Genomic DNA, 21,166 nt, shown 5'->3' on the forward strand with positions numbered 1-21,166 from the left:
TCTACTGTTATACTTTTTCTTCATGGAAACTGGTACTTCTGGAATGCCCCCCTACAAACTCTGGGGTTATGAGCATATCAGTGACCTTATGTAAAAGTTAGCCCCAACATTCACACATAATGAGAAAATTAATAGAGTGAAAATTACCATTTGCAAGTCTCTTAGAAAGGAACTATGTTGGGCACTTCTCAGGAAGTCCACAAGCTTAGATGCTGAAAATTAGTGAAGACTTTTCAGTGGAGCTGCAGTGGAAGTAGTGGGCTTGTGTTTAAGAACTAAGTTGTTTGAGAAATTATAGTGCTGTAGCTTTAAACACCAGAATCACTCTCAGCACCTCCGAATCGAGGCTGACCGAGTGGGATTTCCACTTTCCACCCCCCATTCACTCTGAGGTATATATTCCCTCGGAGAAGGGTAGACGTGGGAGGGTCTTTCCTTTACGCACGTATGTAAGTGCTTCTCTTTCCTTGGTCAAGCTCACAGTTGAATTCCTACAGGTGACACACATTTAATAAGACTCGAGTGGCCTGAGGGATGCATGGCTGTACCTCATAAGTGCACAGAGGAAAAGGAATTGGTGTTCTTGCACTGGGTCCACAGACTTGCTTCAGGCACCCAAACATGCTTTGACTAATGACAGAATGCAAGCCTATGTTATATCCAAGAGTTTAAGCTGTCTCTGATGAAGGAAGGGGTCAGGAGAACAGGTGTAACTGCAAGGAAGATGTTTATAGAGAAATGACCTCTAGTGTTTGGCTTTCCTTCAGGGAAATGATGCATTTGCCTCATGGTTTATGTGCAGGCCTGATTTTTTTTTTTTTATCCAAAAAAATTTTTTTTTAAGATTTTTACTTATTGATTTTAGAGAGAGAGGGAGAGTGGAAAAGAGAGAAGTATCAACTCATAGTTGCTTAACTCTAGTTGTTCATTGATTGCTTCTTGTATGTGCCTTGACCGGGCAAGCGCGGAGTTTGAACCAGCGACCTCAGTGTTCCAGGTCAATGCCCCATCCATTGCGCCACTACAGGTCAGGCCCAGGCCTGATTTTGAATCCCAATTCTGTCAGTTACCAGCTCTGTGACATGAGCACACTATTTCATTTCCCTGAACCTTAGTTTTCCTGTCTGTAAAATGGACGTAATGACACCTCACACTTTGTTACGAGAAGTAAGTGTGATCTTGTGTGCATAGCACTTGGCACACGATTGATGCCCAATAAATGCTGGCTTCCTGAGCTTCCCCACCAGCCTTGCAAGGCTAAGGCAGTGGGACTAGTCTGTTGTTCATTGTGTTGTTGTTTTTGTATGCAGTGTAGAATCATAGAATCAGCAATGAACATAAGAGACCTGGGTTCAAATCCCAGATTGAAATTTTAACTGTTGTGAAACTTTCAGCAAAACTTCTCTCTTTCCTTCTATACAATGGGTGATAGTACTTTGTGAAAATTGATTAAAGTTATATATGGAAATGCCTGCACACCCAAGTACCCAAGAGGCATTAGTACTGCCCTTCCTTACCCCACTTCTCTTGATTATATAAAAATTAAGGATTCCTATTCAGTAAAGAACACCAGGGACACATTTACCAGGCACCCAAAGGATTGGGAAAGACTGATGCAACGTCAAAACCATCAAGGGTCTATTCTTTTTTTTTTTTTTTGTATTTTTCTGAAGCTGGAAACAGGGAGAGACAGTCAGACAGACTCCTGCATGCACCCGACCAGGATCCACCCAGCACGCCCATCAGGGGCGACACTCTGCCCACCAGGGGGTGATGCTCTGCCCATCCTGGGCGTCGCTATGTTGCGACCAGAGCCACTCTAGCGCCTGAGGCAGAGGCCACAGAGCCATCCCCAGAGCCTGGGCCATCTTTGCTCCAATGGAGGCTTAGCTGCGGGAGGGGAAGAGAGAGACAGAGAGGAAGGAGAGGGGGAGGGGTGGAGAAGCAGATGGGCGCCTCTCCTGTGTGCCCTGGCCGGGAATCGAACCCGGGACTTCTGCACGCCAGGCCGACACTCTACCACTGAGCCAACCGGCCAGGGCCAAGGGTCTATTCTTACTCTAAAATATAGAGGGGACTCCTGAAAACCAACAGGAGGAATCTATAAAAAAGGGCAAAGAACTTGAAAAGGCATATTCAAAAGCAGAGTCCCGACACAATTAAGAAGTATATGAAGGGGATGCTAAGTGTCATTAAGAAATCAGATAATGTCCTTCTACAGTAATCAGTAATGTTTAATTGGCAAATAAATGCCAATTAAACAGTAATTACGTGTCACTTTACACTTGTTCCAGTGGAAAAATTAGAAATCTAGGTGATAGGCTCGTTGAGAGAATCATTCAGTTTTCAGCGCAAGGAAGAGATGGGAGGCCACCATGGATTTTTGATGAGATATCAAAGAAATTAAATAATTCTCTAGACAAAGGTGCATGAGGGGTGGACAGAAGCAGAAATAAGCAAACACTCCCTTAGTCCTCCACAAAATGTATATTCTATTTGTGTATAATTTATCACCTTGGATTTAGCACAAACACTGATTACATTTCAAAAGCAGTGCAGTAGAAACATTTGCATTTGAGCAATAGATAAAGAGAAGCCAAAGAGAAGAGAAGAGAGGAGAGGGACTTAAGTTGAAACATCTAAGAGAAGCAGTGAGAGGCTGGGAGAGGGTTAAGGTTCTGGCCTTTTAGAAGTGCATATTGGGGTTTGAGCCCATGGTCTGTATGTGATGCTTTGGGACTAGCAGGGCCTTCCCAGGTAGTAACAGTATTGACCAACATAGAAAACCATCAATGTATAGTATTTTTTCCAATACTATTTCCTCTCAGTCCTTGCAGAAAGGCTAATTAAAGTAATTGCCATTGCTGTCAAGCAGCTGGGGTGGTCCATTGGATGTGCTAATTATGACATTGCATATCAGGAGGAGTTGGGGAGGGGAAAGGAGGGTCCTGCTAATTTTCTTCTTTCAGAAAAATGAAGAAGATCAAGGCTGGCTGGGGTTCAAAGGTAGAGCGATGCCCTTCTGTCTGAATGCATAAAGGCTGCAGGTACTCTTTAACAGGAGGACTCAGGGAAGCCTCCAAAGCTGGACAATTTGGGCATAGTTCTCTAGGGCGTTCTCCAGAATGCTAGGCAAATCGCTGGCAGCTTCAGGACAGTGAGGAAGTATATGACTAAGAGTATGGGCTCTGGAGTCAGATAAACCTGGGTTTGAATCTGAACCCTGTTACCTCTTGGCGATGTGGTTTTAGTTAAGTTGCTTTACCTCTCCAAAGCCTCTGTTTTCTTCCTCTTGAGTAAGAGACAATAGTATATCAACTCATAGCATCCTGTGAAGAGCCTGACCAGGCGGTGGCGTAGTGGATAGAGTGTTGGACTGGGATGCAGAGGACCCAGGTTTGAAATCCTAAGGTCGCTGGCTTAAGCATGAGCTCATCTGGTTTGAGCAAGGCTCACCAGATGAAGCCCAAGGTTGGTAGCTTGAGCAAGGGGTCACTCGGTCTGCTGTAGCACCCCCCCCCTCAAGGCCCATATGAGAAGGCAATCAATGAACAACTAAGGTGCCGCAGTGAAGAATTGATGCTTCTTATCTCTCTACATTCCTGTCTGTCTGTCCTTATTTGTCCCTCTCTCTGTCTCTGTCACATACACACACAAAAAAAACAAAGAAACAAAATAAACAAAAAAAGATCCTGTGAGGATTAGTGAGGTCATCTGTGAACTTCCACGCTGCTGCCTGGAACACTGTGAGCACTTAAATAGTAGCTATTAGGGTTATTTTATCTCTTAAACCACATGCAGCCTAGCTTCACTGCATGACAGAAATAGTGAGACCAGTACTCATAAGACATGGCCTTCCAGACGATATGAGAACCCCCAACAAACAGCCACCCCAAGAGCACTTTGCAGTGAGCTAGTCCATGTTCCACCCTCAGTGTGCAGTCCTGGACCCCATTAGCCTTCCAGCTCGAATAGCCTACCTCATCCCAAACAACCTGGTAGACAGAGTGACTGGTCCCATGTTGTGATTCTTTTGCTTTAAGAGTTTGGGTTAAACACATTCAAGCTTTGTTATTCTTTGGTTCCACAGCATTTGATTATTTAAGTTTCATGCCCTTCTGGCTTTAGTTTTCTCCAGTGCTCAAGACCTAGGAATAGATGCAGAAAGAAATGACCAAGGCTGCCGAGGGTGTGGCAGGCACTAGCAACTCCTACCTCCTTCCCATCGGGAGGTCAAGTGTGCCAGTTTGGATTTGTTGACATCTTTGGTTACTCTATAGGAGGCTTTGCCAATCCCTCAGATGTTGAAAATCACCATGGAAAGTAAGCAACAGAGTTTGTAAGAGAAAATATTATAACCTTCAAGGTGGGCTAGATTAGAGTCATTAGAGAAGGAGCAAGGCTAGGAAGAAGGGAAGGAGGAGCGGATGGGAGAATAAAGGGGAAAGAGAGAAAAATGAAGTCGTGATAGTAGAACAGGAAATTGGAGAGAGATGCAGCTTTCTGATGTGGACGAAGCTGAAGAAGATGGAAGTGGCAGTTTAGAAAGTGGGAGGGAAGTGGTTAGCACGTCGCAAACAAAAATCATAATTAGAATGCGGCTTTTGAGTTGAGGCATTTTATGATCCACCTTCCTGTCTTTATAATTGAAGAAGGAAAAAGAAAAGAAGAAACAAATAGGGTATCCTTTGTCTCCCTACTGGCAAAACTAGGGGACTGAATTATGATCCATAAGGTGCTTTTCAAAGCCAGCACTCTATGAATTGATAAACCATACATATGTTTAAGATTCCTTATTTGGTAAAGATACATCACTGACGTCTGTGTAATGTCCACAAAAGCCACTTTGTAAATGTGCTTGATTTTCTTAGTTCTGAAAATGTCCGGGTCATAATGCTTATGACCTTCAAAGTCTTAAATAGCTTATACAGTATGATTGTTTCCTAAAAAATTGACCAGCACTCAAGTATGTTCTGGGACCAATGTTGAACTTTTGGGAAAGAATTTAGACTAGAACGAGTTCCTAGAACTTTCTGGCTTTCCTCTGGGCGATTCCTTTGTTTGCTCATTGGTGAATTCTATGATATCCGTTTCCTTGGTGTCTAGGGTTTTCATTAGATACAGCACATCAGGAGAGGCTTGAGAGCTAGCCACAAAGTTGATTCCACTGGCCTCTGAGGATGTTTCTGTGTCAAGTAACAGAGTTGGCTCAGGGTTCGTGGGCTCCAGACCTTGGCCCGCCAGGGAGGTATGGCTGGACTCCAGGAACCCCGGGAGGCTCCACCTTTTCGGGAACGTGCCATCCTCAAAAGGGTCTTGCTCAGAAGCAAACCTGAAGATGTCGGTCTCAGCTTTGGCTGAAACAGTCTGGCGGCTGGGGCCTTGAGGAGGTGTCCCCTCCCCTGAGGGGAACAGAATCAGTCCCACGGGGTCTTCTTGCTGCCCAGCGCTGCTTGGCTGGACCCCAGTGAACTCATAGCTCTGGATGGAGGCAGTGGAATCATGGTGGTCATCTGACGTGGGCCCGGGTGCTGTGATCCGTACCTCGGGGACCTGCGGCATTTTGACGGGGGAGGTCCTCACACTGGACTGTGGGCTCAGGCTCTGCAAGGTGCTTGTCCGGCTGGTCTCCCTGATCGTGGACAGTTCTCCCAGACTGGAGTGCAGCTTGAGGCTGCCCTCTGGGGAGAACTGCCTGCGGGAGGCGGCGGCGCGGCGGGGGCTTAGGGCGGGCACGTCCAGCAGGTCCCTGGTCGGGCTGAGGTCGTACGGGGGGAAGAGCGTGGAGCTCTCGCTGGCCTGCCTCCCGAAGCGCCGGCCCCGCGGGCTGGACGGGTGCTCGTGGGCGCTCAGGAACCTCTTGACTCGTCTAATCATGGAATGGCGGTGGCCGTGTTTCTCGGAGTCCCACAGCCACTCCTCGCCGGGGAAGTCGGACTCGGACAACCTGGAACACAGAAGGACAAACGGTAGGTGGAGCCGCTCAGGGGCCTGCCTGTCTTTGGAAGCAGAGTCTCAACGTTTGGTATGTTTGCATTCCAGATTTTGAGATGGGTAAGGAGGTTCACTTTGACTGAAATAGTCTAGCAGAGGTTCTCAAAGTTATTGGTCACAGAATCATTTTAAACTCTTAAAAATATTATTGAGCATCCCAAAGAGATCTTTGTGTGGGTTACAGCTGTTGCTATTTACTCTAATAGAAATAAATGATAACAGGGATATAAGATAACACAAGCACGTACAAGCACACATTCCGTTAACTGTTCAGTGAGGCCATCATCACATAGCAGGTAGCCCCTGGGAAATTCCCCTCTACACTCAGGAAAGAACGAGTGAAAAAAGAAAATAACATTTTTAAATGGCTTTGCAACAGCCGGCACTGCTGTCTGATACACAGGGAGGCTGTTAAGAGAGTGACTCCTGAGAGTTCTCATCACAAGGAGAAAGTTTCTTTTCCTTTATTCTTTTCTTCTTTTATTTTTCTTTTTATTTATATGAGAAGGTGACTGTCAGCTGTACCTGTTGTGGTAGTCATTTCACACTATAAACCAGAACATCCTGCTGTCTGCTTTGAACTTACACAGTAATATATGCCAATTGTTTCTCAATAAAAATATAATAGTTTTGACCTTAAGGACTTGGATCTTGGGATCTGTAGTGGTCTCCTAACCCCCCTTTCAGACTCACTGATCTAGAGATTTGAACATTGAAAAAGAAAAGATAAAGTATTCTTCATATCTAATAAGGGAGTAGTGTTCTTTTCCCCTTATTACAGATAAATTAAGGTTTTAGTATTTCAGGACCCATAACACTCCCAAAACAGGTCAGGGAAGGGGGCATGATTCACTTGGGGGAAGGAAGGGATGGAGGACAAAAACAGAAAACTGCCAAAACAGTGGATCATACTTAAATTCAAGACAGTGCAAATAAGAGCTGACATTTACTGACCTTCCATGCATTAAATTCATCTAAAGATCACAGTGATCATATGAGTTGGTATTGTTATTACTGTGCACATCTTACAGATGAGGAAAACTGAGGTCCAGAGAAACTTATAAAGGCTATGTAGCTAGTGAGAGCCAAACCCAGATGTCTGAATCCAAAGCCATTTGTCTTTAATCACCTTGATACAAAGCCTGAAAAAGAAGCATGAACCCTGGCCTTGGCTGAGTAGCTCAGTTGGTCAGATCAGTGGTCCCCAACCCCCAGGCCGCAGACCAGTACCGGTCCGTGGGCCATTTGGTACCAGTCCGCAGAGAAAAAATAAATAACTTACATTATTTCCGTTTTATTTATATTTAAGTCTGAACGATATTTTATTTTTCAAAAATGACCAGATTCCCTCTGTTACATCTGTCTAAGATTCATTCTTGACGCTTATCTCAGTCACGTGATACATTTATCTGTCCCACCCTAAAGGCCGTTCAGTGAAAATATTTTCTGACATTAAACCAGTCCGTGGCCCAAAAAAGGTCGGGGACCACTAGGTTAGAGCATCATCCTGACATACCAAGGTTGCAGGTTTGATCCCCAGTCAGGGCACATATAAGAATCAATCAATGAATGCATAAATAAGTGGAATAACAAACTGATGTTTTTTTTTCTCTCTCTAAAATCAATTAAAAAATGTTTAAAATATTAAGTGTGAACTTTGTGGAACAAGGACACACATCGAGGTGGTGTGGACTCACGCTATGGTTGGGCTCCCAGTGTGATTAAGTTTGATGGATCTGCTATTACTGAGAATTTTTAACATTTCAGACACAAAAATATCCTACCATTTTTAATCTCCTCCTTTAAGGCTGAAATAAAATGTCTACTTGAGATAATGAGAAGGGCTATGGGGTAGTGAGGTTACTCCTGCCTCAGATTACACGGTTACTTTTCTCACCTCTCTGCGGAGTTACAGCCATAATGAAGTTTGAAGAGCTACTCGAAGTCTCGCTCTTCAACCACAAGCGCTCTTGTTGGCTCTGGGAGCAACAGTGATCTGGCCGACCCAGTCCAACTTTCACACTGACATCCACGGTGACACAATGCTTTAACTAGGCCAGGTGCATTTTATGTGACATAAGGAAAAAGTAAAGACTGCGTAATACTGGTGTTAACTGGGAAGGGCAGTGGGAGCCATCAAAAGAAAACGTTGTTCCTCGTGTTCGTGTTAATAAATAAAAGATGGGTGATTGAGATGATTAACTGGCTAAATTTCCTGGGATGGCATCCGATTACAACCTCGTGCTGTTATTCTAAAGCCCCAGCAGTGCCCTTGGCTACCAGATAGCCTGCTGGCCCACTCTCCGCTCGGCACTGCTCGGACTCGGTTACACGGACGTGAGAAACGCAGACTCAGGCTTCAGCGGCCCCAGTGACCCTGCTGGTTGGGTTTCACTAGGTCAGGTCTGCAATCACACTTCAGGGGCCTATGTGGTGAGGGAGGACACCGAGGAGCGAAGGCGCAGGGGTTCACTGAGATCGTTTCCCTGGAGACGCTCTGGGAACCCAGGGGGCCGGGCCTCTGCCCTCCGTTTGGGATCCTGTGTTTTCCTTAGCTCCTTCTAAACCACACAGCTTGTAAGAATGACAAAACCTTCTAGGAAGAATGTATTACTTCAAAACTTCAGGAATAAGAAAACAACATACCAAAACAAAAAAAACCTTTCTCACTATGCACTGATGGGGTCGATGTGTATAATGCTCACAAATTAGGGGATATTTCAAAATGAATATGTGACGATAAAAAAAAGAAGCATTTTTTTTAAACAACATCAAAAAAGCAAATGACAAGTCAAAGTAAGTTGTTCAATTATGCAGAAGAGATGCAAAACCAACTTTTATTTCATTGGTGAAAATGCACTATACAAAAGGCTGAAAGTACTGGACTATCTGCACGTTCCCTGATCCCCTAATTTTTGTGAGCAGTGTACATTCAACTGAGGCAAAACAGTGATGCCCTGGGCCACACATTGGACAAAAATAGACCAGGTGCAAAGAGTGAACTGCTAAAAGGCCAGTGCCCTTGCCGATGACCTACCAGTTCACCACCTGACGTTGAACCCTGTGGCATCTTCCTGCCTCGTGAGACAGTGGTGTGGGTGCAGGACGTCTATCCACTTGCCCAACCAAATGTATTGAGCATCTGCCCCGAACAATCTGTTGTGTTAAGTACTGTGTAACACAACTTAGACGGAAGGAGAAGGCATGTGCCGCTGACCCTTGAACAGCATGGGGTTGGGGGCACTGAAAAGCCTCCTATCACTAAAACTTAACTACTAATAGTCTGCTGTTGATCAGAAACCTTACTGGTAACAAACACTCCATTAACACATATTTTGTATGTTATGTGTATTATGTACTTTATTCTTACAATAAAGTAAGCTAGAGAAAAGAGAATATGAAGAAAATCATAAGGAAAATACAATTGCCACGTAAGTGGACCTACGCAATTTAAACCTGGGTTGCTCAAGAGGGTCAATGGCATACAAATAGCTAAATTTGGAACAAAGACAGTTTTTGAGCTGGACTCTGATACTGAGTAGGAGTCGGATGGGTAAAGGACAGAGTCCTCCAGGTGAAAGAAATGATTTGAACAAATAAGGAAGCAGATGGTTTAGGGTTGTTTGTGGGGAATAGAAAATACTAGAGTCTGTATGAAACACACAGGCTAGTGTCAGGCGGGAGGCTAGAAAGGTAGCCTCAGATCATGGTACAAAAAGTCTTATGTGCCAGGTTGAGGGGTTTGGACCCTGTCCTGGAGGCAGTGGAGAGCTCTGGGTCGTCTTTGAGATGGAGAGCATAGCTAGAGTTGTGTCATCTGGGAGCAGTGTCCGAGAGGGATGAGCTACATGGAAAGCAACATTAATGAGTATTGTCAAACAGAAATGTTTAGAATAAGATACTTGACTTGGAAACTTTCCACACTGTTAGTCAGAAAATAGGGTTCTAGAAGAATACTTGGTGGTCTGTGATCGGGAAGCAGTTTTCTGAATCTCATGCTGCAGTGCTGAAGGAAGCCTTCTGGTCTTTGTGCTGCCAGAGAGCAGTGCAAACCCGGCCCCCATGATGAACCCAATGAACTTCCTCCTAAATGAAACCTTTGTGAAGGACTCATCGCCAACACACCATGCCCATCTCTTTCCTCTGATAGTCTTGGTTCCCAATACGACAGCAGAACTGTGGTTTTAGAACAAAATATTTTAAGGCTTAGAGCAATGGTAGTCAACCTGGTCCCTACCGCCCACTAGTGGGTGTTTCAACTTTCATGGTGGGCGGTAGCAGAGCAATCAAAGTATAAATAAAAAGATAGATTTAACTATAGTAAGTTGTTTTATAAAGATTTATTCTTCCAAACTTAGCGATAATCCGACATAAAGTACTTGGTAACTAATTATTATTTTATGCTTTAACTTGCTGTAACTCTGCTTTATAAATTTTATAAAGTAAAGTTACTTCCCTACTTTATAAATCACCATTACTGTGGAACTGGTGGGCGGTTAGACAATTTTACTACTAACAGAGATACAAAAGTGGGTGGTGGATATAAAAAGGTTGACTACCCCTGGCTTAGAGCATACTGAATGGGAGACAGTGAGTTACTTAACGCCATCAATAGGTTCTGTGACTTTAAGTGAAATGACAGATAAGAAAACACATTTTACTACAGGCTAATTGATATAAACAAGAGTTAAGTTCTTACAGCATCTCATAAGTGTTAAAATAAAATGATGTTATTGAGTGGGATGACATTACCCAAGGACTTACTGTACTTGAAAAGATTGTTTATTTCCCAGTTGGAAGGCTTGGGTGTACCTTTTAGGTCCTTTTAGACTTTCTACTTCTCCTTAGTTGACTTTAAAAGTGTACCTTTAGTATATAGTGTTAGTACGGTTTTGAGGACCAAATATAATACCACTTAAAATGCCCCCAAACAATGATAGCAGAAATATTATATGATAGAATGCCAGCACCCTCATTATCTTGCTACCTATTAGAGAAGGTCAGCCAGAAAAGCTGGGTTTTATATTCTGGGATTCACTTGGACTGAGACGGTCAGGTAATTAGAGCTAGGGGGACATTCATGGAAAGTGCCATGCAGCCATTAGTGATGGAATTTGAGAATCACCTCTGTGGTAAGAAAAATGATTTATTTTGGGAGCTTGTGGATCTAGGACTGCTGCCCAGGCTGACCTTGACCAGCTGTGTGACCTTAGGAGGCCCACTTAACCTCTCTGTGACTTAGCATCATACTTGGTAAGCTGGTGACAAGTTTCCTTTACTCTACCTGCCTTACAAGGTTTTTGGGAGTTCAAAGGGAGTAATCTATATGTGGAAAAGCTTTGAAGAGCAGAAAGGCTATAAAAAGAACTCTTTCAGTGACTGGCAAACTTTCAGAGGTGGTTTTCACATCACCATTGACTTCTTACACATGGTTGGCCTCCAGGTCACTCCCTGCTCTCCTGCAGGAGTGTTCTTTAAAAACTTACTACATCTTGAAGCTGTCACCTAACAACTGACACATTAGAAGGGTTGACTTTGACAGCCATTTAATGTAAGGCTAGGGCACTGGGTGAGTGCAGAGGAAACAGAAGGGTGACAGGCAGCTGGATTACTCGAGGGAAGAAAGATAGGGCTGATCAGGTGGTGGGACTGCCTTGACCTTGCCTCTCAATATTGTATCTTGTGCCATTTGCAGACATAACAAAACCTTGTAGTATACATTTATTGCACATTATAAACCACCCACAACAAAGATATAGAAAAAGTGAGCATGAGAAAGGCTGTGTTATGCATTGGGCTATTTTTGAAAGGGAGAAGGGTAGGTTCAGGAGAGAGAATAGGTTATGTTAAGCTTGTCAGGCTAGCTGGTTATAGTTTAGTGTAGAAGGAGAGAAAGCATGAATTATTTCTACAGGTCATCTTATTGTCTGGACTGGTGTCTGTATTCTTATTTAATCTCAAGTGTTAAAAAAAAACAACTGCCCAATTTTTCAAATGATCTGTTGAGCACCTACAAAACCATCAGCGCCACAGTCTTCCTTGCCAATGATACATCTCAGAGCAGCAGCCACAATGATTAAATTAAGGGCTCTTGCAAAGATGCTTGGGCTGGTAAGGGGTGCTGAAGAATACTTTTTGCCTCCTGTTGCCATGACAATGAAGGCAGGCGATAGGATGGCTGAAGATGGTGGCCCACTTTTAGACTTCCTGGGGTGTGCCTAATATGGAAAGACCAAAACAGCTCGGATGACACTCACAGACCGAATGCATATTTTTCAAAGCAAGCTTTTTGCAAAGCAACTGTCTTCTCTAGTGTGATTAGATAAATATAGCGCTTCAAAAGATTTAGGGATAAAACCGGATGATGTTTGCCATTTTTCTCTTTGAAAGTGGTGTTTTGACAATTCAAATTCAAATAATAAGAGGTCATTTTAACAGGATTAAAATGAGAAATTTAGGAAAATTATATTTAATATAAATTCTCACATCAGATTTATTGTTTGCAAATTGCTAGTGTATTCCAAGTTAGGCAACTGCCTTGGAGGGAGCCGATATTTTGCCTGGAAATCTACTATCAGAGCAAAAAGGCACTATGCGTGGAGGAGCATTTATTCATGGGCAAAGCAAAATGTACCCTTCAAACCCATTACAGGCAAACGCTGTTGTAACTTTCTGCACTGCAGAATCACTATCAAAACTGTGGTCAAGGATTATAAGATAGTCCAGGTAACCCTCACACTGAGCCGGGAGGCATGGGACCAAGTGTTGTGAGGAAAATCCTAGTGGACAGAAGGTTGTATCCTCCCATCCCTCCTCTCTACTCCCTTGCTGGGGACACTGTCAAGCCAGTGGAGCATTATAAGAGGAGTGCTTGGCTCGGAGCTGGCAGCCCTAATGCTGCCTCTTTGTTACCTCTCTGCTACTTTGGAGCAAGCACTATGGCAAATCTGGTTTATACAGGCAAATCTAGCCTCCCGTTCCCACTCTGGGGATGCTCTTCTGGACTCCGCTGGCTGGTGGGAGGAGAAACTGTGGCCCAAACAGGGGTTCACTCAATGTCCCCCACTTTTCAATACTGTTGTGTTCTGTAGTTTAGTTAGAAAAGAAAATTGAGCCATCTCTACCTCTCATACCATTCAGAAGGAGAGTCCCACCGTTGAGCCCATGTCGGCAGGCGAGAGAACCCCTGAGTAAGTTCTAAAATTATAAACTTAGTGCACTTTCATCTTTTTGGGAGGTTTAGTCTCTCCTTCCTCTCTGGTACATTAAGTGAAAATCAATGTTTCCAGAATAAATTTCTGATCAAGTTAGTAATTCAGAATTCAAGACATTTTTGGTTGTTTATGGCACAAACATGCAATATTATGTCTTGTAAAGTGAAAATATTTGAATATAGTTGGCTAAGAAAGGATTACTGAATTCATCTAGAAGTATATCTAACCAAATTTTAATAAAGTTTTTCTCGCTAAAATACATATTTTTGGATATTTTAACTAATATCACTAAGAATGCTTCTGATCTATATAATTTCAAATGTTTGTGCACATTAAGTACATATTTTGTATAAGTGCTATTAGTCTTTGAACTTTTGGAATGAAGATAGACAGGTAAAAGTTATTATTTCTGGGTAAGTGGCTATAGTTTCACAGTAACATATAACTCCGAGATAAATTCCTCAACTCCTAACTAGAAGGAACTCTTGTAAAAATTTGAATATTTCTTCTCTTTACTAAGTGAGTTCCTAACTGCCTTCATGGACACATTCCTTAAGATCACTATAAGTGTGAGGAAATTTTGACATGTTTGAATCATGGCAGAAGGCCCAAGAAAACAGTGTTCTTTAAACAGGGTTGTAGTCAACAGTGTCAGTTTCACAGGCAGAGGCGTGCCTTCAGATTAGTCCAGTTAGAATGAGCACAGTCCATGTGTGTACCTACACCCTCACGACAGGCTTGAGGGATCCACTTCATAACCAGCTACAGCCTTTCTTTCCAGAATCTGGAGTTCTTCACTAGCTATGTATGGACATGTTATTGGGGGTTTCTAGTGCTTTTCAAGGTTATTGCTCTTCTTTTTTTTTTTTTTTTTTTACAGTTGATTGTTTTGATTTTCAAGTCAGGATTAAAGGGAGTTATGAGACCTCAGGTATTTAATTTCCATGTATTCTATTACTTAGAGACTTACCAAATTGTGCTAATGAATAATTCCAAGAACTTAAAAAATTGTAAGAATCTTGGAGTGACTCAGGACAGAATAATATGAAGACAAGTGTTCTATCTCAAGCTTGCAGTGTGTGGTCGGCTAGGCCTGGACATTATTTTTTGCTGTTTGTTTCAAACAGAAACTTATTGTCAGCAATAATAGTCTGTGTCTAACCATTCTAAGTTTGTTTCGGTGAAGTGAGGTTTATAAAGCTTAAGTGTTTACTGTTTCCCAAAGAAGACACATTTTCATTTTAGAGCTTGGGAGTGTTTTCTTGTGCATCTTATAGACCAGTGGTTCCCAACCTTTTTTGGGCCATGGACCAGTTTAATGTCAGAAAATATTTTCACAGACCGGCCTTTAGGGTGGGACGGATAAATGTATCATGTGACCGAGACGAGCATCAAGAGTGAGTCTTAGACAGATGTAACAGAGGGAATCTGGTCATTTTTTAAAAATAAAACATCGTTCAGACTTAAATATAAATAAAACGGAAATAATGTAAGTTATTTATTCTTTCTCTGTGGACCAGTACCAAATGGCCCACGGACCAGTACCGGTCCACGGCCCGGGGGTTGGGGACCACTGTTATAAACAATTCTTCTATTGATTGTTTTTAGGTATTTTTCTTTTTTAACTTTGGTTGACAGTGTCTCCATTGTTAAAGAAATGAAAAGATGCCTTAATTAAAACAGCAGATCAGGCCTGACCTGTGGTGGCACAGTGGATAAAACGCTGACCTGGAATGCTGAGGTTGCCAGTTCAAAACCCTGGGCTTGCCTGGCCAGTACACATATAAGAAGCAACTATGAGTTGATGCTTCCTGCTGACCCTCTGCCCGGCCTTACTCTCTCTAAAGTCAATAAATAAAATCTTAAACAACAACAACAGATCAGAAAATGTTTCACAGTTTGATAAAAGAACACAATGATCAGATGCAAATGGAATAATCTCAGTCGTGTAATGGGAAAAGAATTCAAATAGAAAAGATTTTTTTTTTTCATTGCTCAGTTAATTCATAGAATGGTGTTTTTTTATTTTTGTTTTTTTACAGTGACAGAGAGAGACTCAGAGAGAGGGATAGATAGGGAAAGACAGACAGGAACAGAGAGAGATGAGAAGCATCAATCATTAGGTTTTTATTGTGACACTCTAGTTGTTCATTGATTGCTTCCTCATATGTGCTTTGACCGTGGGCCTTCAGCAGACCGAGTAACCCCCTGCTCAAACCAGCGACCTTGGGTCCAAGCTGGTGAGCTTTTGCTCAAACCAGATGAGCCCACGCTCAAGCTGGTGACCTCGGGGTCTCGAACATGGTTCCTCCACATCCCAGACTGATGCTCTATCCACTGTGCCACCACCCTGTCAGGCCATAGGATGGTTTTTTAAGGGGAGAGGACTGGCCATACAATAATCAACACTATTTATTAAATGCTCAAGACAGGTATATATTTACTTTTATAAATAATTTTCTATTTTGAGTGCTAAATTCAGATTTTCAACTGGCTTTCTTTTTCATTCAAGTGTTCATTTGAAAGTTGATTTTTAATATGCCCATACAAAGATTGGGAGATAGAAATTCAGCACTCATTCATTGTTAAAAAGATAAACTATAGCTTTAAAAGAGAAGCTTTTTAGTCTCAGATTGGACAGATAAGGATGGGACTGGTTAGAGCTTCCTCTGGATTAAGGCATGGTGATGACAGATGTGGTGTGAACACCGCCTGCCTCATGAGCTGCTCAGGCCCCATCTCCCCGCCGCCCCTGACTACCTCCCTCCCCAAGCCTGCCCTCCCGCTCAGGTGCTGAGCACCCCTCCTGGCCATCAGCCCAGCCCTGCCTTCCCCTGTTGTCTCTGGGACCTCCCTCTGTCAACCTCCCTGGCTCCTGTGCCTTTCTCACCCTCAGTGGGCTCCTTCTGCTCAGCCTGCCTTTTTCCCTTCCTTTTCCAGAGCAAGAAGATTTATCATTTTGTTTATTACATCTTGCTTCATCTTATAAAGGATTTGAGGTGGCTTATAAAAATACACACAGTGCAATAATATGTAAAATTAAACTATTATAGGAGAGCTGCAATAAGAAACAATGACAAAATGAGGCCCAGCAGACACAGTACCTAGAAATACATGCCCCCAAATTCAACAGACCTACTAAAGGTGGGCTCCAAATTTGATTTTTAGCTTTCAGCAGCCACAATTAAAAGGAGATCACCAGCAATGATACAACTCACAGTCTGTAAGATAAATAGCGTAAGAGTTGCTCAGAAGAGGCAAATCTTTCTATTTTTACCACTGATGTCTGAGATAAATTTTTCCCTGATGAAAGCTATGCCAAATCATACAGTGGACAGTTGTCCAGCAAGTACCATAAGGAGTCTTCGTGGGTCTGTCCAAACAAGACCGGGGCATACAGTGAAATTCAGCAGAGAGGGTTCAAGTCATTCTAAGGAATGGTAGCAGGGTGGAGGGGGAAGCTTACCCTTTAAAAATGTTTTTGGTGCTCCCATACTTAAATGTGATAAAACAAATAAAACTATGCCATTGTCCTTTACTTCATGTCTTATACTGGATACTGTGTCATTTGTCTCCTCCCACAATGAGGCTTCTCAAAAAAAGTAGTACATGGTATTTAATGAATAAAGGAATTATTGTGAGGTTGAAATTTTGTCTTATTTTTATCTTCTAGTGAATGAAATTGTGGTTATATTTACTTCACCATGATCCAGCGGCAGAGAGGGTCAAGGTGTGTGGGAGTATGGCTAGAACAAGGTTGGCCGTAATTTGAAAATAGAAGTCGGGTCTATGAAGGTTTATGATGACTTGTGTGTTCTCTACTTTTATATATGTTTGAATGTTTCCACAATAGAATTATATATTTTCTAAAGATTTCATTTATTGATTTTACAGATAGAGGAAAGAGAAGGGTGGGGGAGTGAGAAGTATCAATTCATAGTTGCTTCACTTTAGTTGTTCATTGATTGCTTCTCGTATGTGCCTTCACAGGGCAAGCCCAGGGCTTTGAACAGGTGACCTCAGCGTTCCAGGCCGACGTTCTATCCACTGCACCAGCACAGGCCAGGTGCAATCAGATTTTTTTTTTTGTGTGTGACACAGACAGAGAGAGGGACAGATAGGAACAGACAGACAGGAAGGGAGAGAGATGAGAAGCATCAGTTCCTTGTTGCGGCACCTTAGTTGTTCATTGATTGCTTTCTCATAAGTGCCTTGACTGGGGGCTACTGCAGACTGAGTGACCCCTTGCTTGAGCCAGTGACCTTGGGCTCAAGCTGGCAACCTCAGGGTCTCTCACCTGGGTCCTCCGCGTCCCAGTCTGATGCTCCATCCACTGCGCCACCACCTGATCAGGCTCGATTATTTTTAAAGACTAATTTACACTGGCAGTCTTGATATCCTTACCCCCCAATCACTCCTCACCTTACTGCAGTTTAGCTTCTGCTCAAAACTCTACTTAACTCTCTCATGACCTTACAATGCAAATTCCTATGATGTTTTTCAGGTTTTATGTTGAAACTTCATACTCTTTCCCTCTAGAAAAAGGGATTCTCTGGGTTCTTCTCTTATATCCGTACTGACCATTTCTACACTGACTCTTTCAAGGACTCCTTATTTTCTGACCACCCATTAAGTGGTATTAATCTACCTTTTGTACTCGACACTGTTCCTGGGTGCTCCCACTCACTCTGATGGTTCTGATGACACCCATGTACTGACAACACTCAAATGCATTCCCTGCTGGCCATCTGTGAATTGCCCAGAGATGCCTCAAGTTCAAAACACACACAAGGGAGCTCATTATCTTTTCATCTGAGCAGCTCCTAATATTCTTCTCTCGCTCATCCTTTGTTCACTACCAGTCACCCAGTTGTTCTGAACTCCTTCCTTGAATCCTCCCTTTATACCATCTCCATTGTCTATATCCCTTGTAAGGCCAGCCTAGTTCAGGCCCTTATCTGCTCCCATCAAAACTAGACCCACAGTCTGCTGATAGGTCTCTCTGGCTGTCGTCTTACCTCTAGTGACCCATTTTGTAGCCGCCTACCAGGCTAACCTATCTAAAACACAAATGTGACCATGTCTCTTCATAGTTTTGGGAAAAGGTTAGAGTGCTTATTCAGACTATTAAACCCTCCATAATCAGCCCTTACCTCCCTCTCCAGAGTCATCTCTCAGCTCTTCTGCTTTGCTATCAAATTGTTACTCTAATAAAAACAGAGAGTAGAAAAATAGTTGCCAGGGCCTGGGGTGAGGGGTGGGGAAATAAGGAGACATTTGTATAAGAATTTAGCTATGAGATGAATAGGGCCTGATGATCTAATGTAAAACATGACTATAGTTGAAAACATTGTATTGTATAATTGAAATATGCTGAGAGTAGAACATAAATTTTCTCACCCTGCCCTAAAAAAAGTTAAATATATGAGGTGATAGATGTATTATTAGTTAACTATATGGGGGAAATGCTTTCACAGTGTAGATGAATATTAAACTACCACAAGGTATACTTTAAATATCTTATAGGTTATCTATCCACAATGCTCCAATAAATGAAATGAAAAAAAAATTGTTACTCTAAAAACATCATTTATCATTCCTTTCTGTCTTGGATCACATTGGTCTGGAATGTACCCTCTGCTAAGTGCCTACACTCCTACTTGTGTGTCAGCTCCTTATTAATTCTTATAGATGCATATTAGACACCGCCCCCCAACACACACACACATGCTCCAAAAAGCCTTTGCTGACCCGCGCAGCTGGGTGAAATGTATCTTCATTCTCCCATAGAGCTCTGTGCATTTCTCATTTCCCACATTATAACTCGTCTCCTTGTTATGTCTGTAAGCTTAAGAGGCAGCTTCATTTTTGGTCTGTCATGAACATCTGGCATAGAACCTAACATATCACAGACCTTGAAAATTTTTTTACTTGTCTAAATGAATGAGTGCATTTCATATGGGAAGATATAAGGGAAAATATGATGTATTAAATTTGTACTTGAGAAAATAAAGGGAAAAAAACCTTAAACTTATTTCAGTAATGTATATTTGGTATATGCACAGAAAATAGGGCAATATTTTGAACATGTTCCTGAACACAGAGAACAAAAATATTATCTCCAAGGAGTTTCCTTGTTATGTGGAAATAAATAGTGCACTGAATGTGAAAGAAAATGAGGCAGAGTAATTTCTCAGGTTGCCCTTGATAGTACATTTGCTCAGCTATTGAAGGGCATTGCCATGGTGGTAGGATTTCTGGGTCATAGGAATTGTAATTACGAACCTGAAATGTTGGTATGAAAAGATAAGAGAAATTTGATTTCTGAATTAAATACACTGGGAACATACACCTTGAAGAGAATAATAATAATAATAATAAAAAATCTTACCTAGGAAAGGATTTTATATGTTCGCCAAGCAGAAAAAACACCTCTCTGAAATGTCTGCATCCACTGTGCTGACACCTGGTCTTCACTTGATGTGAAGAGCTCAGGGGCTCAGCCATCATCAGCAAAACCACCTGTGCTACCATAATCCTTACTTTTATCTTCCCTTCCACCTGAACCTCAGTCAGATGGATCACTTGATATTGACCTTGTATTTGGTGAGTGAAAAATTCAATGCTTAGGGAATTATCTTTTACGATTTTAGAAGATATTTATTGTTTTGCTAGCCCAGCAAACCATTCATCCCCTTCCTGGTAACAGCACCCTGATTTTTCTTAAGATATTATCTATTCCATATAGTTGGTTAGGGCTGATGACACCCTTTGGTCCTAAGATGGACAGTAAAGCCAGCCTTGGCTAATCAGAATCCTGAGTCTCCCTCTCCATAGTGATTGGTTCAGGAATGAGCATGTTAGCCAAGCCCAGCTAATCACAGCGAACCCAGTACTTTAGTTTTGAGAGTTGGAAAAGAGCTATGCGTTTCCATAAGATTTGCTGAGAAGATAGGTATACACCTGGACTGCTGGCTGCCACCATGTCATTTTACCAGCTAGAGGGGACAGCTGCCTGAAAGCTAACCCAGTAAAGAGAATAGCAGAACTGAGGGACAGCGATGGTAGTAGTAAGCCCTGGTGACATCCTTTCCTTTGGATTCAGCCCCACTCAAAGCTAAGTTAGTCTCTGGATGTGTCAAGAAACCCCTTTTGCTAAGGTTAGTTTGAGTTGGTTTTCCATCACAGGCAACCAGAGACATTCTGTCTAATACCACAAACATGGAAAGAATTGACATTAATAGATCAAAGAGGGCATTCCTGTGAACACTGCCTTCCAAATGCCTATATTCCTGCAGGGACTTTTCCTGGGTTGTAAGGCTGCCCTTCAGTGGTTCTCATTCACACAGAAAAGTCGAGATCAAGTGAGCTTTTGCCGAATGGTTTCTTTGATCAATTGGACTTAATGAAGTTCATTTAAATGTCTTATGAAAACCTCTCTTAATAGGCTCTGGTCTTTGCCTGTGCCTGTCTCTCTCATGCTAGCAAATAGGCCATCTTAATTAAAAGACTCCCTCTGACAACTGACAACTTTTTGTTGCATTCTTTTCTTTTTTGACAGAGACAGAGAAAGAGTCAGTGAGAGGGACAGATAGGGACAGACAGACAGGAAGGGAGAGAGATGAGAAACATCAGCTCATAGTTGTGGCACCTTAGTTGTTCATTGATTGCTTTCTCATATGTGCCTTGACTGGGGAGCTACAGCAGACTGAGTGACCCCTTGCTCAAGCCAGTGACATTGGGCTCAAGCCAGTGACCTTAGGTTTCAAGCCAGCAACCATGGGTCATGTCTATGATCCCATGCTCAGCCAGTAAGCCCGCACTCAAGCTGGTGAGCCCGCGTTCAGGCTGGATGAGCTCGTGCTCAAGCTGGTGACCTCAGGCTTTCGAACCTGGGTCCTAGTCCAATGCACCACTGCCTGGTCAGGCTGTTGCATTCTTAAATACTGTATCTCTTG

The 21,166-nt window shown here is 42.6% G+C and overlaps 1 protein-coding gene across 4 annotated transcripts in view; it reads right to left on the bottom strand.

Moving 5' to 3' along the window:
* Positions 1-4,045: 4,045 nt before the first annotated feature.
* The window catches only part of BEST3 (bestrophin 3), a 50,463-nt gene continuing 33,342 nt past the window's right edge, over positions 4,046-21,166 (bottom strand). For all 4 annotated transcript variants that reach the window (XM_066368546.1, XM_066368548.1, XM_066368547.1 and 1 more), the window contains one exon: positions 4,046-5,947. In XM_066368546.1, the coding sequence (XP_066224643.1) occupies positions 5,011-5,947 (937 nt within the window). In that variant the 3' untranslated portion in view covers positions 4,046-5,010. The remainder of the gene's footprint in view (positions 5,948-21,166) is intronic.

Source organism: Saccopteryx leptura, chromosome 2 (genome assembly GCF_036850995.1).
Source record: "Saccopteryx leptura isolate mSacLep1 chromosome 2, mSacLep1_pri_phased_curated, whole genome shotgun sequence".
Taxonomy (NCBI): domain Eukaryota; kingdom Metazoa; phylum Chordata; class Mammalia; order Chiroptera; family Emballonuridae; genus Saccopteryx; species Saccopteryx leptura.